At 37.8% G+C, this 16,575-nt stretch overlaps 2 protein-coding genes across 2 annotated transcripts; one reads left to right on the top strand and one right to left on the bottom strand.

Annotated features, from left to right (window-relative positions):
- Positions 1-1,423: 1,423 nt before the first annotated feature.
- retreg2 (reticulophagy regulator family member 2) lies at positions 1,424-11,403 on the top strand. The gene is made up of 9 exons (XM_038279810.1): positions 1,424-1,752; positions 2,086-2,189; positions 3,891-3,921; positions 4,145-4,268; positions 4,343-4,427; positions 6,263-6,400; positions 6,520-6,617; positions 9,946-10,081; positions 10,170-11,403. Exons 1-9 carry the CDS (start codon positions 1,499-1,501, stop codon positions 10,898-10,900), a joined length of 1,701 nt encoding a protein of 566 aa, XP_038135738.1. The 5' UTR covers positions 1,424-1,498; the 3' UTR covers positions 10,901-11,403.
- A 1,285-nt stretch (positions 11,404-12,688) lies between these two features.
- On the bottom strand, positions 12,689-16,511 carry mdh1b (malate dehydrogenase 1B, NAD (soluble)). The gene is made up of 10 exons (XM_038278917.1): positions 16,490-16,511; positions 16,266-16,378; positions 15,450-15,584; positions 14,903-15,045; positions 14,655-14,820; positions 14,266-14,587; positions 14,059-14,200; positions 13,262-13,434; positions 13,040-13,179; positions 12,689-12,952 (listed from the first exon to the last, which is right to left on the bottom strand). The coding sequence occupies exons 1-10, from the start codon at positions 16,509-16,511 to the stop codon at positions 12,920-12,922; spliced, it is 1,389 nt and encodes a 462-aa protein (XP_038134845.1). The 3' UTR covers positions 12,689-12,919.
- Between the last annotated feature and the right edge of the window lie 64 nt (positions 16,512-16,575).

Genomic DNA, 16,575 nt, shown 5'->3' with positions numbered 1-16,575 from the left:
GCAAAGGCTGTGGGAAAGTATAGTTTGTCTTTATTTAGACAATATGGACGTTTTGCTTGTTAATTTTCCTGTTGGAGCTGTGTAGATTGACCCTGAGGTTCTGGTGCCTATCCACTTTCGGCCACCCCTGAGTGTACATTGGTTATTGCCTGGCCACCCTTATAGAAATTTTCTGGCTACTCCTCTGGGTATAAGTACAAGCTGTCACTGTTGCCCCACACATGAGCAAATGGTAGGATAGTTGCTGTGGCTTAGAAAGGTTGTGGGTTCAAATCTCAGCCTTGAATCTCCCTGCATGTGCACTCTAGTCTTCTTTTTGCCTTAAACTTATCTATTAGATTAATTATTTGGAAATAAGTGTATTTGCACGGCAACAATTACCATGTAATTAACTGGGAAAAATAAATTAAGGAATAAATTATCTGTTTGTGTATTTATGTTTTTTATTTTACTTTCATTCCATAATTCCTAACACATTAGTCCATATCCACCATGGGCGGTTCTAGACAGGGGGCCAACGGGGGCCAGTGCCCCTTTAGATCATGTGCTGGCCCCTGTTATTGCCCCTGTACTGAAGAAATATTTTTAAATGATGATATGCGCTGGAACAGACATGGTTACTGATGGGTCCTTTGGATCTATTTAATTTTTTTTTCTTTACAAATTATGTTTTACTCATTATTTAAAAACAATAAGGTGATAGCTTTAGTGGTATTGAGATAGGATCCCAGTTTTCATCATTTATTATGTAAATTACCCTTATTATTATGTAAATTACCCTTATTATGTAAATTACCCTTATAATGTAAATTACCCTTATAATGTAAATACGTGTGGATGTTATGTTATTTCTACTTTTTTCTTATCTTATTGTGTTGTGACTGTCACTATGTGTAAAGATGCTGCTACACTGCAATTTCCCAGCTTGGGATAAATAAAGTACATCTATCTATCTATCTATCTATCTATCTATCTATCTATCTATCTATCTATCTATCTATCTAGTTTTCAAAACAAATACAAAAATTACTCTAATTTTTACATCTGAATATATCAGTTTTTCCTGAGTTCTAATTCAGATTTTATAGAAAATTTTAATTTTAACTTAAATTAAGTGAAAAAATATGAAAAAAATCCTAAATTATGAATGTATACTGACCGCATAAGAAATATAATTTTTATTAAACCTAATTTAATAGAAATGTTATTTCATGCACTCTCTTAATACATTTGAATCTCTTTCCCTGTTTTTTATTTCATGCTTTTCTGTGCCCCCATGAAAACACTCTGGTCCCCTCCTCACCCCCTGTTACATTTGGTCTAGAACCGCCACTGATTGATATCCCCTGTCCGATTTATTTTATTTTTTTCCCGTTCTGCTGTCTTTTATTTTGAAAGGGTCAACCGGAAGCTGTGGCGATCCTCGAACGTGTCTTGACAGAGCTTGTCTCATATACCCCGTGATCTCCAAAACAACATAACAAAAGTGGAGGAAAACATGGCGAGCGGAGAGGAGGCTACAAAACGTCCCTTGCTCACCTCCTCTTCGGTCGGCCTGGAGGACCTCTTCTCTTCCGGGACTTCGGAGCAGGCGGCCGGGGAGGGGAACCCGGAGCTTGAGCGCCTGCGGGAGCGTCTCCAAGCTTGGCTATCGCAGTACGAGCCCCTGCTGCTGTGGGTGCAGAGGCTGCTGGTCTGGGAGAGGCCGCTCTATAGCATCTCAGCCGCCCTCACACTCAACACCCTATTCTGGTATCCGACCAGCTTTCTTTATTATGACGTTTTTTGGCATCAAAGCGGCTTATAAATGCGTTTTAATCTGATGTCAACGAAGGTAGCGCGAATAAATGTCAAGTGAAGTTAGCTAATCCCACGTCTTTAGCCTAATGCTAACTTAGCTTGTAATTTAAATACAGTTAGCTTTAGCCATGCTTAGTGGAGGTGGTTTCATTGTTGAGTAAATAAACAGGCAGTTATTTTCAGCTCAGATAGACATGAATAAGCTGTCAGTGTGTGAATCGTTGACTGCAGTGAGCCAGAGATGCATGTTATAATGTGACGGATCTCCTTTTTTGGCCCTCACAGGCTTCTGTCGTCCACCTCCCTGCGGCCCCTGTTCCTACTGAGTGTCTCCCTGCTGGGCCTGATGCTGCTGGAGAGATGGAAGCCCAAGTTGCCCATCATTACAGGTGAGCAGCTGGGTTTACTGGCAGCCTTTCAGGGCAGGTTCTAATTAGAACTGCACATATGCAAATATTTATTTGCAAAGGATGGCTTAGATGCAGCTTTTAGGAGACTAAAATACCTAGGTTTTTCTGCAGGCATATATAATAGAGATTAATGTATGAGGGAAAATAATTTGGCCCTAAAGTTTACATTTTTTTTACTGCTCCCCAAGGGGATGGGTCAATGCAGAGGTACATTTCTCCAATGTGAAATCAATAAAAATCAATTATTATTATTAAAATCATTACCTTTTCAATGTACATGCTCTTCAAGTCACTGTAGTTAAATAATTTCCAAATCCAAAGTGGAATTTTTTTTAATAAAAGCACAAAATGGGGGAAAAAGTTATCAGAAAGTAGCTGATAAAGATAGAGCGTTTAAGCGTTTAACATGCATTAAAAAAAGTTGTGTTAATGAAGTATAATAGGTTGAATCTAAGTTATTAAATCAAATTACATTGTGTTGAACTGATAATGTGGAGGGAATATGCTAGAAAAGCATAGAGACTTATCATACCAGCAACCAGTAAATGGAATAAAAAGCTCTAAAAAGGAGTCCGCTCTTCTTGTAAATTCTCTAGTGTGTTGAATCAACAGTTTTAAAGAAAAATCCCATTAAAAATGTGTAGCAATTACTGCTTCCTATTAACAGTCTACAGTTTTTCTGTGCTGCTTTAAGCATATATATAAGCAATGTACCTTTTTTATGTAGTGTTTTGGTTTTAAACCTCACTTGTAGTCCTCATTTTTTTTAAAAGAAGATGAATATTCAGCTAGAAATAATCTTCAGCTTAATATTGAATTAAACTCCAGGATTTCTGATTTAAGGCAAGTTTTAAAAAAACTTTCATTTTTCATTTTAATACACTGCATTGATATTGTGGGTTGCCTTTTTTTGCCATTGTTTTTTAATTTATTGTTGCTTAGTATTTAAACTTCTATTTTTTTAATAATTGCATTTTCTTTTTAAGGCTTAGATTGTTTTGTTTTGAAACACTGCTTTGCCATCTTTCCAGAATTTTAATTGCCTTTAATATTACATATGTTTATAGGTTTTAATTAATCATTTAAACAGGGCGTCGTATCAACTAATCATATCAGATTTCTTAATATGATTCTTAGCTTATATTAAAAACATGTTTTGTCCCAAAATATGCAAAAATCTGTGTGTGTGTTTTTTGTTTTTAGGTAAAAACATGATTTCCATTCAAAAGAAAGAGGGAAAAAAAATGTGCTGCAGTTTTAGATCTAACAGAAAACGTATGAATGATTCTGTCTCTAGTCTGTTTGAAGTTTTGTTTTACTCAAAAAAAGTGCCACGAAATTATCTTTGGTGCAGGAATTCTTTCACGCCTTTATCGTATGCATTTAATTTATGATATGGTTAATAATTTCTGACATATTTTGAACTTGAATTTATAAAGATCATGGAATAAAAAATTTTAATTTATCAAACAGATCAGATTAACTTGATTCTTATATATATATATATATATATATATATATATATATATATATATATATATATATATATATATAGATAGAGATATGAGAAAGAGATATAGATCATTTTTAAGCAAACAACAGAAGTTGTCTGAATTAACTTTAAGTACTGTTAATCATCATATTGCTAATGTTTTGTATGATCCTTCTTTTCTCCGACAGTCCAACATGCTGAGGCCGAACCTTCACAAAGGTCTGCTTAAAATAAAGCTCTTTTCCTAAAACAATAACATCAGCATAGTTCTGTGTGCATCTAACAATTGTCCACTTTGTCTAATCACATTTTCCTTGTTTAAAAATACTGTGTTTTCAGGTGTTATCTGTCTATATGCTCTCATTTCATAAATATTGCATGTTAGGGCAAACCTATCTGCTTTAAGTATTAATTTTCTCTTTCTGCTCAATTAAATTGAAAGTTTGAGTACAGAGCACCATCTGCTCAGCGTTCCTGAGCTCAGCCACCACCTCGCTGAAAGCTACCTGACATGCTGCCTCTACCTTCAGGAGATGCTGCAGTACAAACGCAGAAACCATGGAAAGGTAAGAATCCCAAGCAGCTAGAACTGCTAATGCTAACGACCTGCCGGCTGTAACCCATGTTTTCTGGTTCCCAGTTCTGCGTGATGATGTGCTGTGGCTGTTTTGCGCTCGCTTTGGTTGGACATTATGTGCCGGGAATCATGATTTCATACATCATAGGTGAGTCATTTTTTTTGTATCTAATTGGAATGCAGAAACGCAGCTGCGCCTTGTGGTTGTCGTGACAAACACTGTGGCGGATAATAAATGAAACTATCCCATTGATTTAGAGTTATCATGTAGAAGGTTCTTAACGATCTTTAATAATACATTTCTGTCAATATTTATTCTCATCCTTGGTGGTAAACTAAATGAAACATTTTTGTTTTCTTTTAATTTCTTTCTACTCTGTGACTTCCTGTTTCCTTTTTATATAAATATGTGACACACATGCCCCATTCTATTAACTTCTCCTCAAAGTATGAAAAACAAGAGAACATTCCTTCAGATTAGGGCTGCAACTAACGATTATATTGCAAATGTGTCTATTCTTTTTTCAATTAAAATTCCGACATCAAATGGTTCCTTAAAGAAGACTTTTTGCGATATTAAAGCAGGTAAAACTAAAACTTTTCCACTTGAGGATAGATGAAAAAGATTTTTTTATCTTAAATGCAAAACGTTTACATCTTTTATTTACAATTGTGGTATAATTGCTGCTCCAAGTGGGTTGTTCTCTCAGCTAAAGGCATGTTCTAGTCTTAATACTTTGGTTAATGATTAATCAAATACTAAATTAGTTTAGGATTACTTCAATAACTGATTAATCCGATTAATAGCTTCAGCCTTACTTTAGATAATGAAAATAAGGGCCTGTGTGTTTCAATTTTCATACATTCCGAGAAAACAGCCACTTGCCTTCCCTTGTCTTTATCTCCAGTCAGGAAACTGAATGATTGATCGACTTTATTGATCTCACAGTGGAGAAATTTACTCAATACATCAAGAAGAAAAATGTGCCAAAGGAAGAAAAAGGTGCATGGGTTAAATGCTGTATATACAGTGCGTCCACATATGACAGCTTTCTTTTTATTTATAGTAGGAATTAATTAAGTTTCTTAGATCCTGTAAGAAGTCTGAAAGACGAGCTTAGTAGAGCAAAGGAAAACTTATTTTTAGGGCTGCAACAACGAATCGATAAAATCGATAAAAATCGACTTTTAAAAGCGTTGGCAACGAATTTCATCATCGATTAGTTGTGTCGCGCGATTAATGCGTCATCCGCCACTGCCGTCATCACATCCGCTTGACTGAAACGGGGGAAGAAAAAAAAAATACGGCACAGCGAGCCAGCGCCGCAGGTGCAGTGTTGCCAACTCAGCGAATTTTCAGACCCCTCCAGCGACTATTTTTCAAAAAAGCAACTAGCGACGAATCTGGCGACTTTTTACGGTGTCACTGGTGGCTTTTGGAATGGGGGGACCTATTGTTTGAACCCCTTAGGGGCTTTTAAAAACAAAAATGTCTTTTTTTGCACTTTATGAAACAAAGTACCCTATATTTTGTGGATGTACAGCTACATTTCTCATGTAAGTTTGCGTAGTTTTAACACAAACATTTATTTTTCATATTGCACCAGTACAGTTAATGAGCAACCTGTACTTGTGTGCTTGTTTGTTCTGTCTAAAATGTTTATTTTGGAATAAAGAGGTTAATATAAAAAATATTTTTTGTCCGATTCATCGATTAATCGAAAAAATAATGGGCCGATTCATCGATTTTTAAAATAATCGTTAGTTGCAGCCCTACTTATTTTATTTTATTTTTCTTTGTTATAAAATACTAAAACTCAATAATTATTTGAATAAAAAGAAAAAAGAGAGAAGAAGGAGTTGAGCTTGAGTCTTTAAGGATGTTTACTTGGCTCCACCAGGGGTGACGATAAACTCAGCTACATCTTGCGTTGATTTGCCATTTAACGAAGCCCCCTCCCTCCTTCATGTCTTCTTTTTCAGCCCTCAGCGTGCTGCTGTGGCCCCTGGTAGTGTATCATGAGCTGATTCAGAGGATGTACACCGGCTTGGAGCCAATCCTGATGAAACTGGACTACACCATGAAGGGCGAGACCGAGCACCGCAAGCACGATAAGAGGAGTGAGCGTTACAGATGCAAAACAGGATACATTTCCCCCCATTTTTTTTTTCGTTTTGTTTGTTTCCCGGTAAAAATCCTCTCACTTTTTAAAATTATTTTTTACAAATGCTCTTTACAGAGGTAAAAAAAGAGGTGGAGGAAGGGGACGAGCCCAGAGCTGAAACAGAAAGTGAGAGCGAGGAAGAGGAGGAGGAGTTGTCCTGTTTTGCTACAACGGTATGGATATTTACGAACACAACACAGAGGGGATAGATTTGTCTGCATCTGCTACCGGATGCAGAAAAGAGGAGCTTGGATATATTATATGCTGAGATCAGCACTCGGGTCGGTGGATGCGTTGTGTTAATGGAGTGAAACTGGGCTGGTGCATGTCTGCATGTCTTCCAGGCTTATATTTCAAGTGCTACCACATTCCTGCAGCTTCTGGAAGACCGGGAAAAACATGTCTGGTATTTAGTCATTTATTTCGACATCTGGCTGTAAGAAAAAGTGGTGGGAAAACGTTTTTCTTTTCTCCTCCTTTAAGGGACTTTTCTGTAAAATGTGTTTTTTTTTCATTGAAATTGGCGGAAAGGGAAGAAGCTCTGATGAAAGACTTAATTCCCAGTCTGGAGATTCTGGAGCGACATTGTCATAATTCTGATTATTAACAGCTATACCAAGTATGTCCCTCTTTTTTTTGGTCCCTGATAGAATCAGCATTCAGGAATGTATGTTTCCAAATCTTACTCATTCAAATTGGTGCACAGAATATGCTTTAAAACTCTAAATTCAGATTATCAGTTAATTTTAAATGCAGTTTCACATATATATATTTTTTTTTATCAATAGAGGGGTTTTACTACTACAGCCTTTTTTTCTATAGATACATTTAACTCCACACAGCAGCATTCAGTGTAAAAACACTTTTCCAGATATTAGCATAAAACTCCAGTATTTTTATGACTAATAATAGAGCTAATTATAGATCTTAGTGTCTTCCAAGTTAATCTTTTATAGGCTGAAATGTTTTCCTGCTTAAACCTGCAACTTTGAACGGTTTAAAGTTGAATGAGTGGCATTTCAGCTGCTCGTTATGCAGATTTTCCCAACACACACAGCTTTATTGTTCAGAAGTATGGGGAAATACAAGTTTATTGATAGGTTAGTTAAGTTGCAAAAAAAGCACTTATTAATAAGGTGGGATGCCTTAAAATCAACTGATAAACTCTTCATCCAAAGTATATATAAAGCAGTGAACAAAAGTCTTCCTTCTGGTATTCAGAAATTATTTAAATTAAGAGAATAAATATAATTTTGCGAGGTTTGTTTATAGTTGAATGAGCAAAAGAGACGGATAAAGTCTAGATGTGTTTCAGTTATTGGTGTGAAACTGTGGAATGATGATTTTAAAGTCGTAGGGAAGCGGCTGTTCCAACCATTGCATTTCCGAATTCTCCCGAGTGGTGCTCGACTTTACACGAGTGAATAAAGTGAATGTGATTGGTCGATTATTAAGGGGGCGGGATTGTTGTGGCGGAAGGTTCGCAAGCAAGTTCGGTTGTGGCTGGTTTGTCGGAAGCATCTTGCTAACCAGTTAGCAACTTAGTGCTAGTTAGGGTTGTCACGATACTAAACTTTTCAACTCGATACCGATACTAAGGAAAATATTCGATACTCGATACCATTTTCGATACCACAAGGATAAAATTTCAACAGAAATATTTTTGATTAATAATTAAAATACAATAAATAAATAAATACAATAAACAATAAGAACAACATTTTGAGGTTGTTTTCTGTGCACAGTATTTAGCAAGCTTGATAAAAACCTTACAAAATTAAAATTTAGTGTTCTTTCCTTGGCTATGCTTTGCACACATAACAGTGACACTGGCCAAACCGGTTAAGAAACAAAAATAATTCTCAGCAGCTGCAACTGTTACAAAAAAAGTCTGAAACTGAAAAGTGCGTAGAATTATTCAATCACACAGTGTTCAGAAAGTGCATTGTCCTCTATTCTGCACTTTAGATGAATGACTGTTTAGGTGCGACTGGTACTCGATACTTTTGAAAATGAGTATTGTATCCGGATACAACGTTTCAGTATCGATACTTTTTTGAGTATCGATACTTTTGACAACCCTAGTGCTAGTAGGTTTAAAATTGGCAATTACATTGCCTGCATAAAATAACAAGAAAAAAGACAGATTTTAAGACAGAATTTTCTTTAAATTATTAATATTTCTAACTTTTGGAATAATATCTGATAAAGAGTACATTTATATACATGTTTAAGCCAGAATGATTTGAAATTTAAATAGGACTTCCCTACAACTTTAAGTTATGTCCTTTCTTGGTGTAAAGTGATCAAATCCAATGTTGTTATGTAGATTTGAATATTTATATACGTACTGTGTAGAACCTGGTAGGTTGTAAGTAAAGTGAAGTGAAGTCTTGAGTGGGTTTCACACTGCAGATGGCAAATGGATCCCTACAGACTTTGACAGATTTTCGGAAAGGAGTAATCAGAGGAGGCTGATGAATCAATCAGACAGACTTTGAGTAAAGTAAGAGGTAATGATGTTAGATAGCCACCAAAAACATGACATATTTTGTTTTTATAATATATATTAATTATGTCCCTTTAAGCAAATGTTCTTTATTCCTAAAATGACCCATCCAATCAACAATCATTACTCTAGAGTGGTGACTCCCCACATAACATCCACTGCTGTCCAGATCATACGGATGATGGTCCATACATCCCATCATTTTGCTGTTAATATGTAAACAAATAATGCAAACTTTCTTTTTTTATGAAATAAAACACTAACCTTTAACAAAACACACTAGAAAAAAACCCATGTTTGTTTGAACTTCCTGAGATCTTTTTGTGCAACTATTTATTGTGATGTTCAGCCTGCTTGTTTGAACAGAGCAGCTGCATTCTGGGCTTTATGTTAGAAACGGCCACACGGAGCTCACTCAGCTGGGAGGAGTCCTGATCTGTGTTTGTTTTTTCATGCATGTCAGTGCAGAAAAGGTCTTTTCAGACAGATATGTGGACGCAAATGAAAGATGAAATAGGTGAAGCTTTTGACGGTGCTGCGTAGAGAAAACAGCCTAATGTGGGATCGGAAGAGAGATGGAGCAGGGCGTCCTGAAGCTCTGAGGACAGATGATGCATGGTGAAGGTGAAAGGCTGCCGTATCCAGTCGTGTTTTTCTACCGTGCAATAATTCGGGAAATACTTATTGAAACTTTCAAGCAGGTTCCCGAATTGAGAGGAAGAAGTTGGAATGGTTATGTCCTCACTCTCCATAAAGACCTGAAGCTTTGGGAACATTTCAAAACTTCCGCCATCCACTCGCACAGACCAGTGCTCCAGCTTTATCTGAAATGCTGTAAACTTAGTGGACAGATTCATTGTTGTTGTCTTGGTGAAGCCTGGTTTTGATTCATAAAATGCCTGTTTGAGGCCAACAGCTTGCCATCCTTCTAAAAAAAACAGCTATATATATTTCATTCTTCTGGGATGAATCTAATCCATCTTTGTTCTCAGGTGGATATGAAGACTACAGCTCTGGCGATGGCCATCACAGACTCTGAACTGTCTGATGAAGAGGCGTCCATACTGGAGAGTGGAGGGTTCCCAGTCTCTAGAGCCACCACACCTCAACTAGCCGATTTCTCTGAAGGTAAATCTTAAATGCTTACAGGAGCAAATAGGATTTGGATGGTGTCAGCGGTTAGATGAATGGTTAATGTGGCCCTTCTTTGTTCCAGACTTGGACCAACAGAGTTTCCACAGTGACCCAGAGGAGGCCTATCTGCGGGATCTTCCTGAGTTCCCCTCTGTTGACGAGTTTCCATCCATAGAGCCCAGTTTGCTCCACTTCCCCATGCGGGGTCCAGGCCATGGCGATGGAGCCCAGGCTCAGTCGGAGAAGGAGCCGCTGAGCCCCGCCACCCTCCTCATCCAGCACCTGGCCTCGCCTCTGCACTTTGTGAACACGCATTTCAACGGACATGGGCAGCCGCCCGGCGGCGCGGAGAGCGCCCCTCCTGCTTCGGACGTAAAGGAGGAAGCGCAGAAGGAGGCGGCGGTGAGCCAGGGCACGCAGCGCTCCTTGGAGGCGTTGAGCGAGGAGATAGTGAGCACGGCCATATCCACTGTCGTGCAGAACACTCTGTCGGCTCTGCTGCGCTCCAGCGAGGCCAGCGAGGAGCCCTCCCTGGCAGAGTTCCTCCCGACTGAATCCTTACCGGGCGTTCTGGAATCCTCCACCAAATCAGCCGACACCGCTGACACTATAGTAGGAGCCCTCGATCCGGACAGAGACCTGGAAGAGGGGGTGACGACAACGGAAAGCGGTACTGGAGAAGAACACCCGGATGACACTCTAGTTCCAACCGAAGAAGAGGACTTTGAGCTTTTGGACCAAAGTGAACTGGAGCAGGTGGATGAGGGCCTGGACAGAGCAGCTCCAGACGCACCGCAACAACCACAGTCATAGCCCCTGGTGCCCACCTTCCACCTGCTTTCTTTTTTTTATCTGTACGTTAAACCTACATCATATCCATACATATAGAAAAAATGCATTAACCCCAGAGTTTAAAAATATTTGGGGGGTAAAGGAGGAGACTTGAGGTAATTGCTTCCACATTTCAAGATTCGTCTCAGACTTGGAATACTTCTTTGTTAGTCAGGCAGCGTTCAGTAGAAGAAAACCTTACTGTACCTTTAAAGGGGACATATAATCATTCATAGCTTCATTGGTAGAAGTTCCTTTGATCCGTTGGGATCTTTTAACCAGCAAACGTAGGGTGGGTGCTGAAAAAAAAACGCTTTTCTTTGGTTAAAATAAAAATAAAATCAGTTGTGCAAAAAAAAATCCCAAATTGATCCCAATTTTAAAAATATATTATTTGCCTGTATGGCTATATTTAAGCCTGTATGGTTTAAACCTTATATGGAAAATTAATAAATCTGCAACCAAAGAATCTGATCTCAGCTATTTAAAAAAACAAAAATCTTTTAGAAATATTCTGACCAAACAATTAAATAAAACAAAGAAGATTTAAAAAAAAGCCACTCACCCCGGCAATGAACTTTAGTATACGTCCCACACTAAGCACAAATGTGTCCCCTTAAAACACACGCAGTGTAAACGACCGATGTGTTCGGTACAGTAGAAGATTAGCTCCTCCTAAACTGGAATGAGGGATTATGGAGGCGTGAGATGTTAAGTTTGTGGCCCGATAAAGTCTGGCAAACCTATTACGGTAATAACGCCCCCGTCTCGGAAATCAATCCCAGTAGAACTTTATGAGAAGGTCAAATGATGGATTTAGATGTAATAACCATCAATATATGCTATAAATTATTTAAATTAAAAGCCAGCTGGTTAATAAAGACATCTTAGAGAAAGACCGAAGGTTTATTTTTTATCCTTTTGGCTACCGTAACGATTGTATATAGTAGTTTTAACAACACGATGTACATCCAGGTGTAAATTGTAGGAAAATGTCACAAATCCCTATGTGAACCTCTTTTTTTTTTTTAAGTTTCAAAAAGAAAGCAGCAGCTTTGACCTTATTGGATGTTAAGATAAAGAAACGATACAAACGACTTTCATAGAAGGTGAAATGAAAGGATTCGGTTCAAGTTTTTATCGTCATCTGTGCATAATTGGTCCATTTGTGACTGAATTTCCTGCTAATCTAAGAAGAGGATATTGTATAGTTCCCAGTTTTTTTTATTTTCCATGCATGCCGTGCATCACGCATGTAGGAAAACTTTATTTTTATTTGACTGATGGATTTTTTTTTTTTTTCCTTTCTCCACAAGGCTGACTAATTTCTTTACAATTGGCTCAGATGTGATCGAATCTGTATGAAGGGCCTTCTCTGCTTTTTTAAACCACTCAGCGTCCGACTCTCAGGTTGTACAAAGCGAAAATAACATGACAGAGTATGTATCCATGTCCTGACCAGTCCTAGTGCGTTGTATTTCTACTAACCCCCCTGTTGTTAATAGTGTAGAAATGCAAAGGAAAACTGTCAAAAAGTTGTATTTTCTGCATGTAAAAACAGCACTGTTCAAGTTCTCCTTGTCTACAGATAAAATACTGCACAACTTGTGTTGGAGGGAAAAAAACCATTGAATGCTTCATGCAAAAAGAGGTTCAATTTGTGTGATATTTTGTTACTAATGATGAGAATAAAAGTTTAATGTTTAAAGATATCTGTAATAAGAGATGGGTTGGTAAAGTGTGATATTAACAAAAAAAACCTGAGTTTGGAAGTCGTGTTTTATTCTTAGATACTACTAGAAAAATAGGCATTTAACAAAAGGTTCAATTCTGAGAAGAAAAAAATATATTCTAATTTTTCCTTCTTTCCACAAAGGTTTTAGTTTGATCTTTAATGTATACATATATAAAACTGCTCTGGACAGTTTTAGGAAACTTAAAAGAATAAAAGGACAGAAACTTGAGTATGGAGTCGATAAAACCTCATTTTCTTTTCATTTCTCAGATGCCCTCTTTGCAGTAGATTTTCCTCTCCTGGGTAAGGAGAAAAAAACATTTTTATCACCTTTGATTTTCAAATCTCTTTAACTTTTAAGCACGTTAAAGTTTCTAGTGACAAACCTGCTGCAGCTCATCTACACAAAGCTTAAGTTCCTCCCTCAGTTTTTCGTCAACCGTCACATCCAGCAGAGCAGACCATTTGCCATCCATGCATGTAGCTGGAACTGAGAGGATGGTCTCATTTGGGAAATCATACAACCCTGAATACGAGATGCATAACAGTAATTATATTATTCCCAGATTGAATTCTTTGTGACATTTATATCTGTACTGGGTTCTAACCTGCGCTAAGTGTAATGGAGAAGATCTGATCTTCAGCATTAGCCCCGTTCCAGGCCTTCAGCACTCTCAGGATGCCATTGGCAACTGTAATAGCAGCTGTACGGCCGCTCTTTGAAACCACAACTGCATGATGACGACGAACCTGTTGTTGAAATTCTGTTTCCAGCCATTTCCTGGAATAAAGGATGCTTGTGCCTTTTATTGTACTTGATGCAAATAGGGTATGTGTTCATTCAGGGCAAACTAAGCTATTGTTTTCATTGTTTGCACTGGCTGAAGCCTCTCTGATCGTTAGCTTTGTAATTTGATAGGTGGCAGATGCAAGCTCTGAAAAACGACCAGCCAGATGAATAAGCAATAACTAAAGGCAGAATAAACCTGCTCTGGTGTCTGTTGCTGGGGTATGATTAAGTTCATTTCTTTTAGTGTTCAATAGTGATACCGTTCAAAATAATTTTGCCCTTCTTCTCAATAAGGCCATAATTAATATTTCTCTATTGAAGTCATGCCATTTGCAAGCCAATTCAGCACGGTGTGGTCAGTGAAATACGACTGTTTATCGATTCTAATAAGTAATCTTGATGCCTGCTGGACAATCTGGTTACCATTCTTCCACGTGTTGTTTAAGAATGTTGTTTATATAGCAAGAAATGCTTTTTTGATTAGATGAAATACTCCAATCTGATTTTTTTTCAGCCTCAAGCCACCATAAATTACAGCAAAACTTAAATATTTCACATTGTGTCTTATGAATCCACATAATCTGCAATTTAAGTGGATCTAAAAGTTTAGCACACCTGTCATGTAAAACCTGGAGGACTGATAGGGAGAAAAAAGCCGGTCCCCTGATGGCCCCTCGATAGTTGAAAACCTTCGCCCTCTGCAGGTCAATGATGAAACCGCCACCGATGTTCCCCCACACAATGACGTCTCTGACATCTGCAGCAGAAGACCAAATGGTAACCGTTCTCTTTTAAGTCGCAGAAGAAGCACACTGTAGATACCTTGTGGCCTAACGCCCATCTTCTTCGCAACCTCAGCTCTGGCTTCATGCTCCAGCTGCGTTGCTGTGGCAACAAACTGGTGGCTGTTGATGGAAGGTGCGTTTTCCAGAAGCAGGGAACATCTGAGGTTGAGAAAGGTGTCACCGGCCACCATCACCTTCACGTGTCTGTTTGCTCGGCGATCGATTAGACGCCCATACTCTCTGTAGAGCTTGCGCAGGTTTGTAACTCTGTCGATCTCTGCATCGTGGTTCAAATCATCCAACAGAAGGATGAGGTTTGCGTCACGGAAAGCCTGATCCAGATCTGTGTGAACTGTCACCTAAAAAGTGACTTTGGTTAATTCTATATATAAATTTAGTTGGTAAATCTATGTTAGAATAATTTACCTGATGGAGCGCATCAAGTGCCAGGTCTTCAACGTCCATCTTCAGCCTTTGTAATTCTTCCCTGTCCCCCTCCAGGTCCAGCAGATGGAGTGACACTGCCTCGTTAGGAAACATCTCAGCAGACAGCAAACTTGGAATCAAGATTTGGCATGTTAATCTGAGAGCACTGGAAAGAGAGAGGGAGAGATCAAGTCACATGGATTGTAAGGGTTGTTTTGTTATCATATCAATATTTTTTCCTAACTTACCCAGTTATCCATACATAAAGGGGCTTAATTAGACTGAGGCGAAGCTGTTCTTCAGCAATCAGGCTTAGTTGTGTTTGCAGATTCTCTGCTGCAATTCTCTGCATCACATCTGTGGACATGTCTGGGGTTATCCCATAGTAGTCCTTATAAAACAAACAAGAAAATAAAAAAGCGGTGCTCAGAAGTGACTGGTGGAGGCCATCTGGGTTTTTAATCTAGTCATTCAGCAACTTCAATTAATTCCAAATGAGTGACCAAAATTGCTGGTTATTAAACATCAGATCCACTTTAACATTAATTTAACAAGAATACATTTTTTAAACATATTTTTATGGAAAAGCATAAAGATTCTTTTTTGGACACGAGTAAGATAGATCACAAAAACATTGTATTTTATAAATGCTGAGCTACCATCTACAGGAATATGAGGTTTTGGAGCTTAAAGACTAGCACTGACAGTTGGGACTGACTTGGACAAAAACAGTCAAGTCAAATCTGAAATGTTTTTCACGAAAGATGTTTAAGGAGCGAAGGAGTCTGTGCCTACCCTACAGTGATCCAGGAAGTCACTGAAGCCACCCAGGAGCATCCCTTTACCATTTTGCTCCACCAGCTCTCTCCAAACTATAGGAGAGCTATCGTGGTTCCAGCTGTTTCTTAGGCACGTGGATTCCAGCCAATCCTGTCAGAACAATAGCAGTAAACACATGGGGACTATTGAAGACAGATGAACAAGAATAATTCTGATGCATTCAAGATTCATAGAAAATTATTTATCAAAAAACAAAAACATAGTTCATAATAGTGCAAATAAATTAAATAATATATAATTCAGAATTCTCATTAAGTTAAATGTTATTTAAACAATTTTACTCAATTCATGTTAAAGAATACTTGCAGGATGGATTGAAACTCCATAAGATTCTATCTTTAAATTTAATTTCCATATTTTGTCTGGCCATTTTAATTGTTTATCATTTACAGAGGTGTGTTCGAAAGTATAGAACGGAAGAGGATTAGAGACACTAAAAAAAAAAAAGACAAAAGTTGAATGATTTTTACATTTATTTCAGTTTAATATGGGAAAACAGTCAGAATTCTGAATTTAATCTCAGAATTCTGACTTTAATCTCAGGAATCTGACTTTAATCTCAGGAATCTGACTTTAATCTCAGAATTCTTTTCCTGAGGAAAAAAAGTCAGAATTCTGAGGAAAAAAAATAAAAAATTTCTGAGATAAAAATGCTGAAATATATATTGAAATAAAATGTAAAAATCAATTAACTTTTTTTATTTTTCTTTCAGTGGCACCAATTCTCTTCCGTTGTAAAGAGACATGAAATTTCCCAAAATCATGAACTACCTTCCACTCAGCTGGCAGGACAGAGATCTTATGGACTCTGAAGTTTGGCAGAGATCGCTGCAGGGTGTCCGCTAACAGCTCCGCTTTGGCATAATAAGGACAATCTGCCTTACCTGTAGTAAAATAAAAACAACAAAAAATGTATATAATTATATTAGACATATATATTACCACGTACTTGGGGGATTCTTTACAATTTAGAGAGCCCTAAAATAGAAATTTACCAGCAAGCACAAATGTTGCCATGTTACGTAGAACGCTTCTGTTGCCTAGTAACTGTGGTTGGTTGTAGCTCGAATATGACTCCGTG

This window comes from Cyprinodon tularosa, unplaced genomic scaffold (assembly GCF_016077235.1).
Source record: "Cyprinodon tularosa strain WSP-4 unplaced genomic scaffold, ASM1607723v1 ctg1, whole genome shotgun sequence".
Taxonomy (NCBI): domain Eukaryota; kingdom Metazoa; phylum Chordata; class Actinopteri; order Cyprinodontiformes; family Cyprinodontidae; genus Cyprinodon; species Cyprinodon tularosa.
Note: the sequence above shows the minus strand (reverse complement) of the source record. Positions and strands in the feature narration are given on the sequence as shown.

What these genes read in the sequence shown, in the direction of transcription:
- mdh1b (XM_038278917.1), bottom strand. Translation starts at nt 16,511, where the DNA reads ATGGCAACATTTGTGCTTGCTG. An exon ending in CTTTATGTATGGATAACTGG is followed by an intron (nt 14,821 to 14,902) that starts GTAAGTTAGGAA and finishes CTCTCTTTCCAG; the next exon opens with TGCTCTCAGATTAACATGCC. An exon ending in CTCCAGGTTTTACATGACAG is followed by an intron (nt 13,435 to 14,058) that starts GTGTGCTAAACT and finishes CCTTTATTCCAG; the next exon opens with GAAATGGCTGGAAACAGAAT.
- retreg2 (XM_038279810.1), top strand. Translation starts at nt 1,499, where the DNA reads ATGGCGAGCGGAGAGGAGGCTACAAAACGTCCCTTGCTCACCTCCTCT. An exon ending in GAGGCCGAACCTTCACAAAG is followed by an intron (nt 3,922 to 4,144) that starts GTCTGCTTAAAA and finishes TTAAATTGAAAG; the next exon opens with TTTGAGTACAGAGCACCATC. An exon ending in CCGCAAGCACGATAAGAGGA is followed by an intron (nt 6,401 to 6,519) that starts GTGAGCGTTACA and finishes TGCTCTTTACAG; the next exon opens with AGGTAAAAAAAGAGGTGGAG.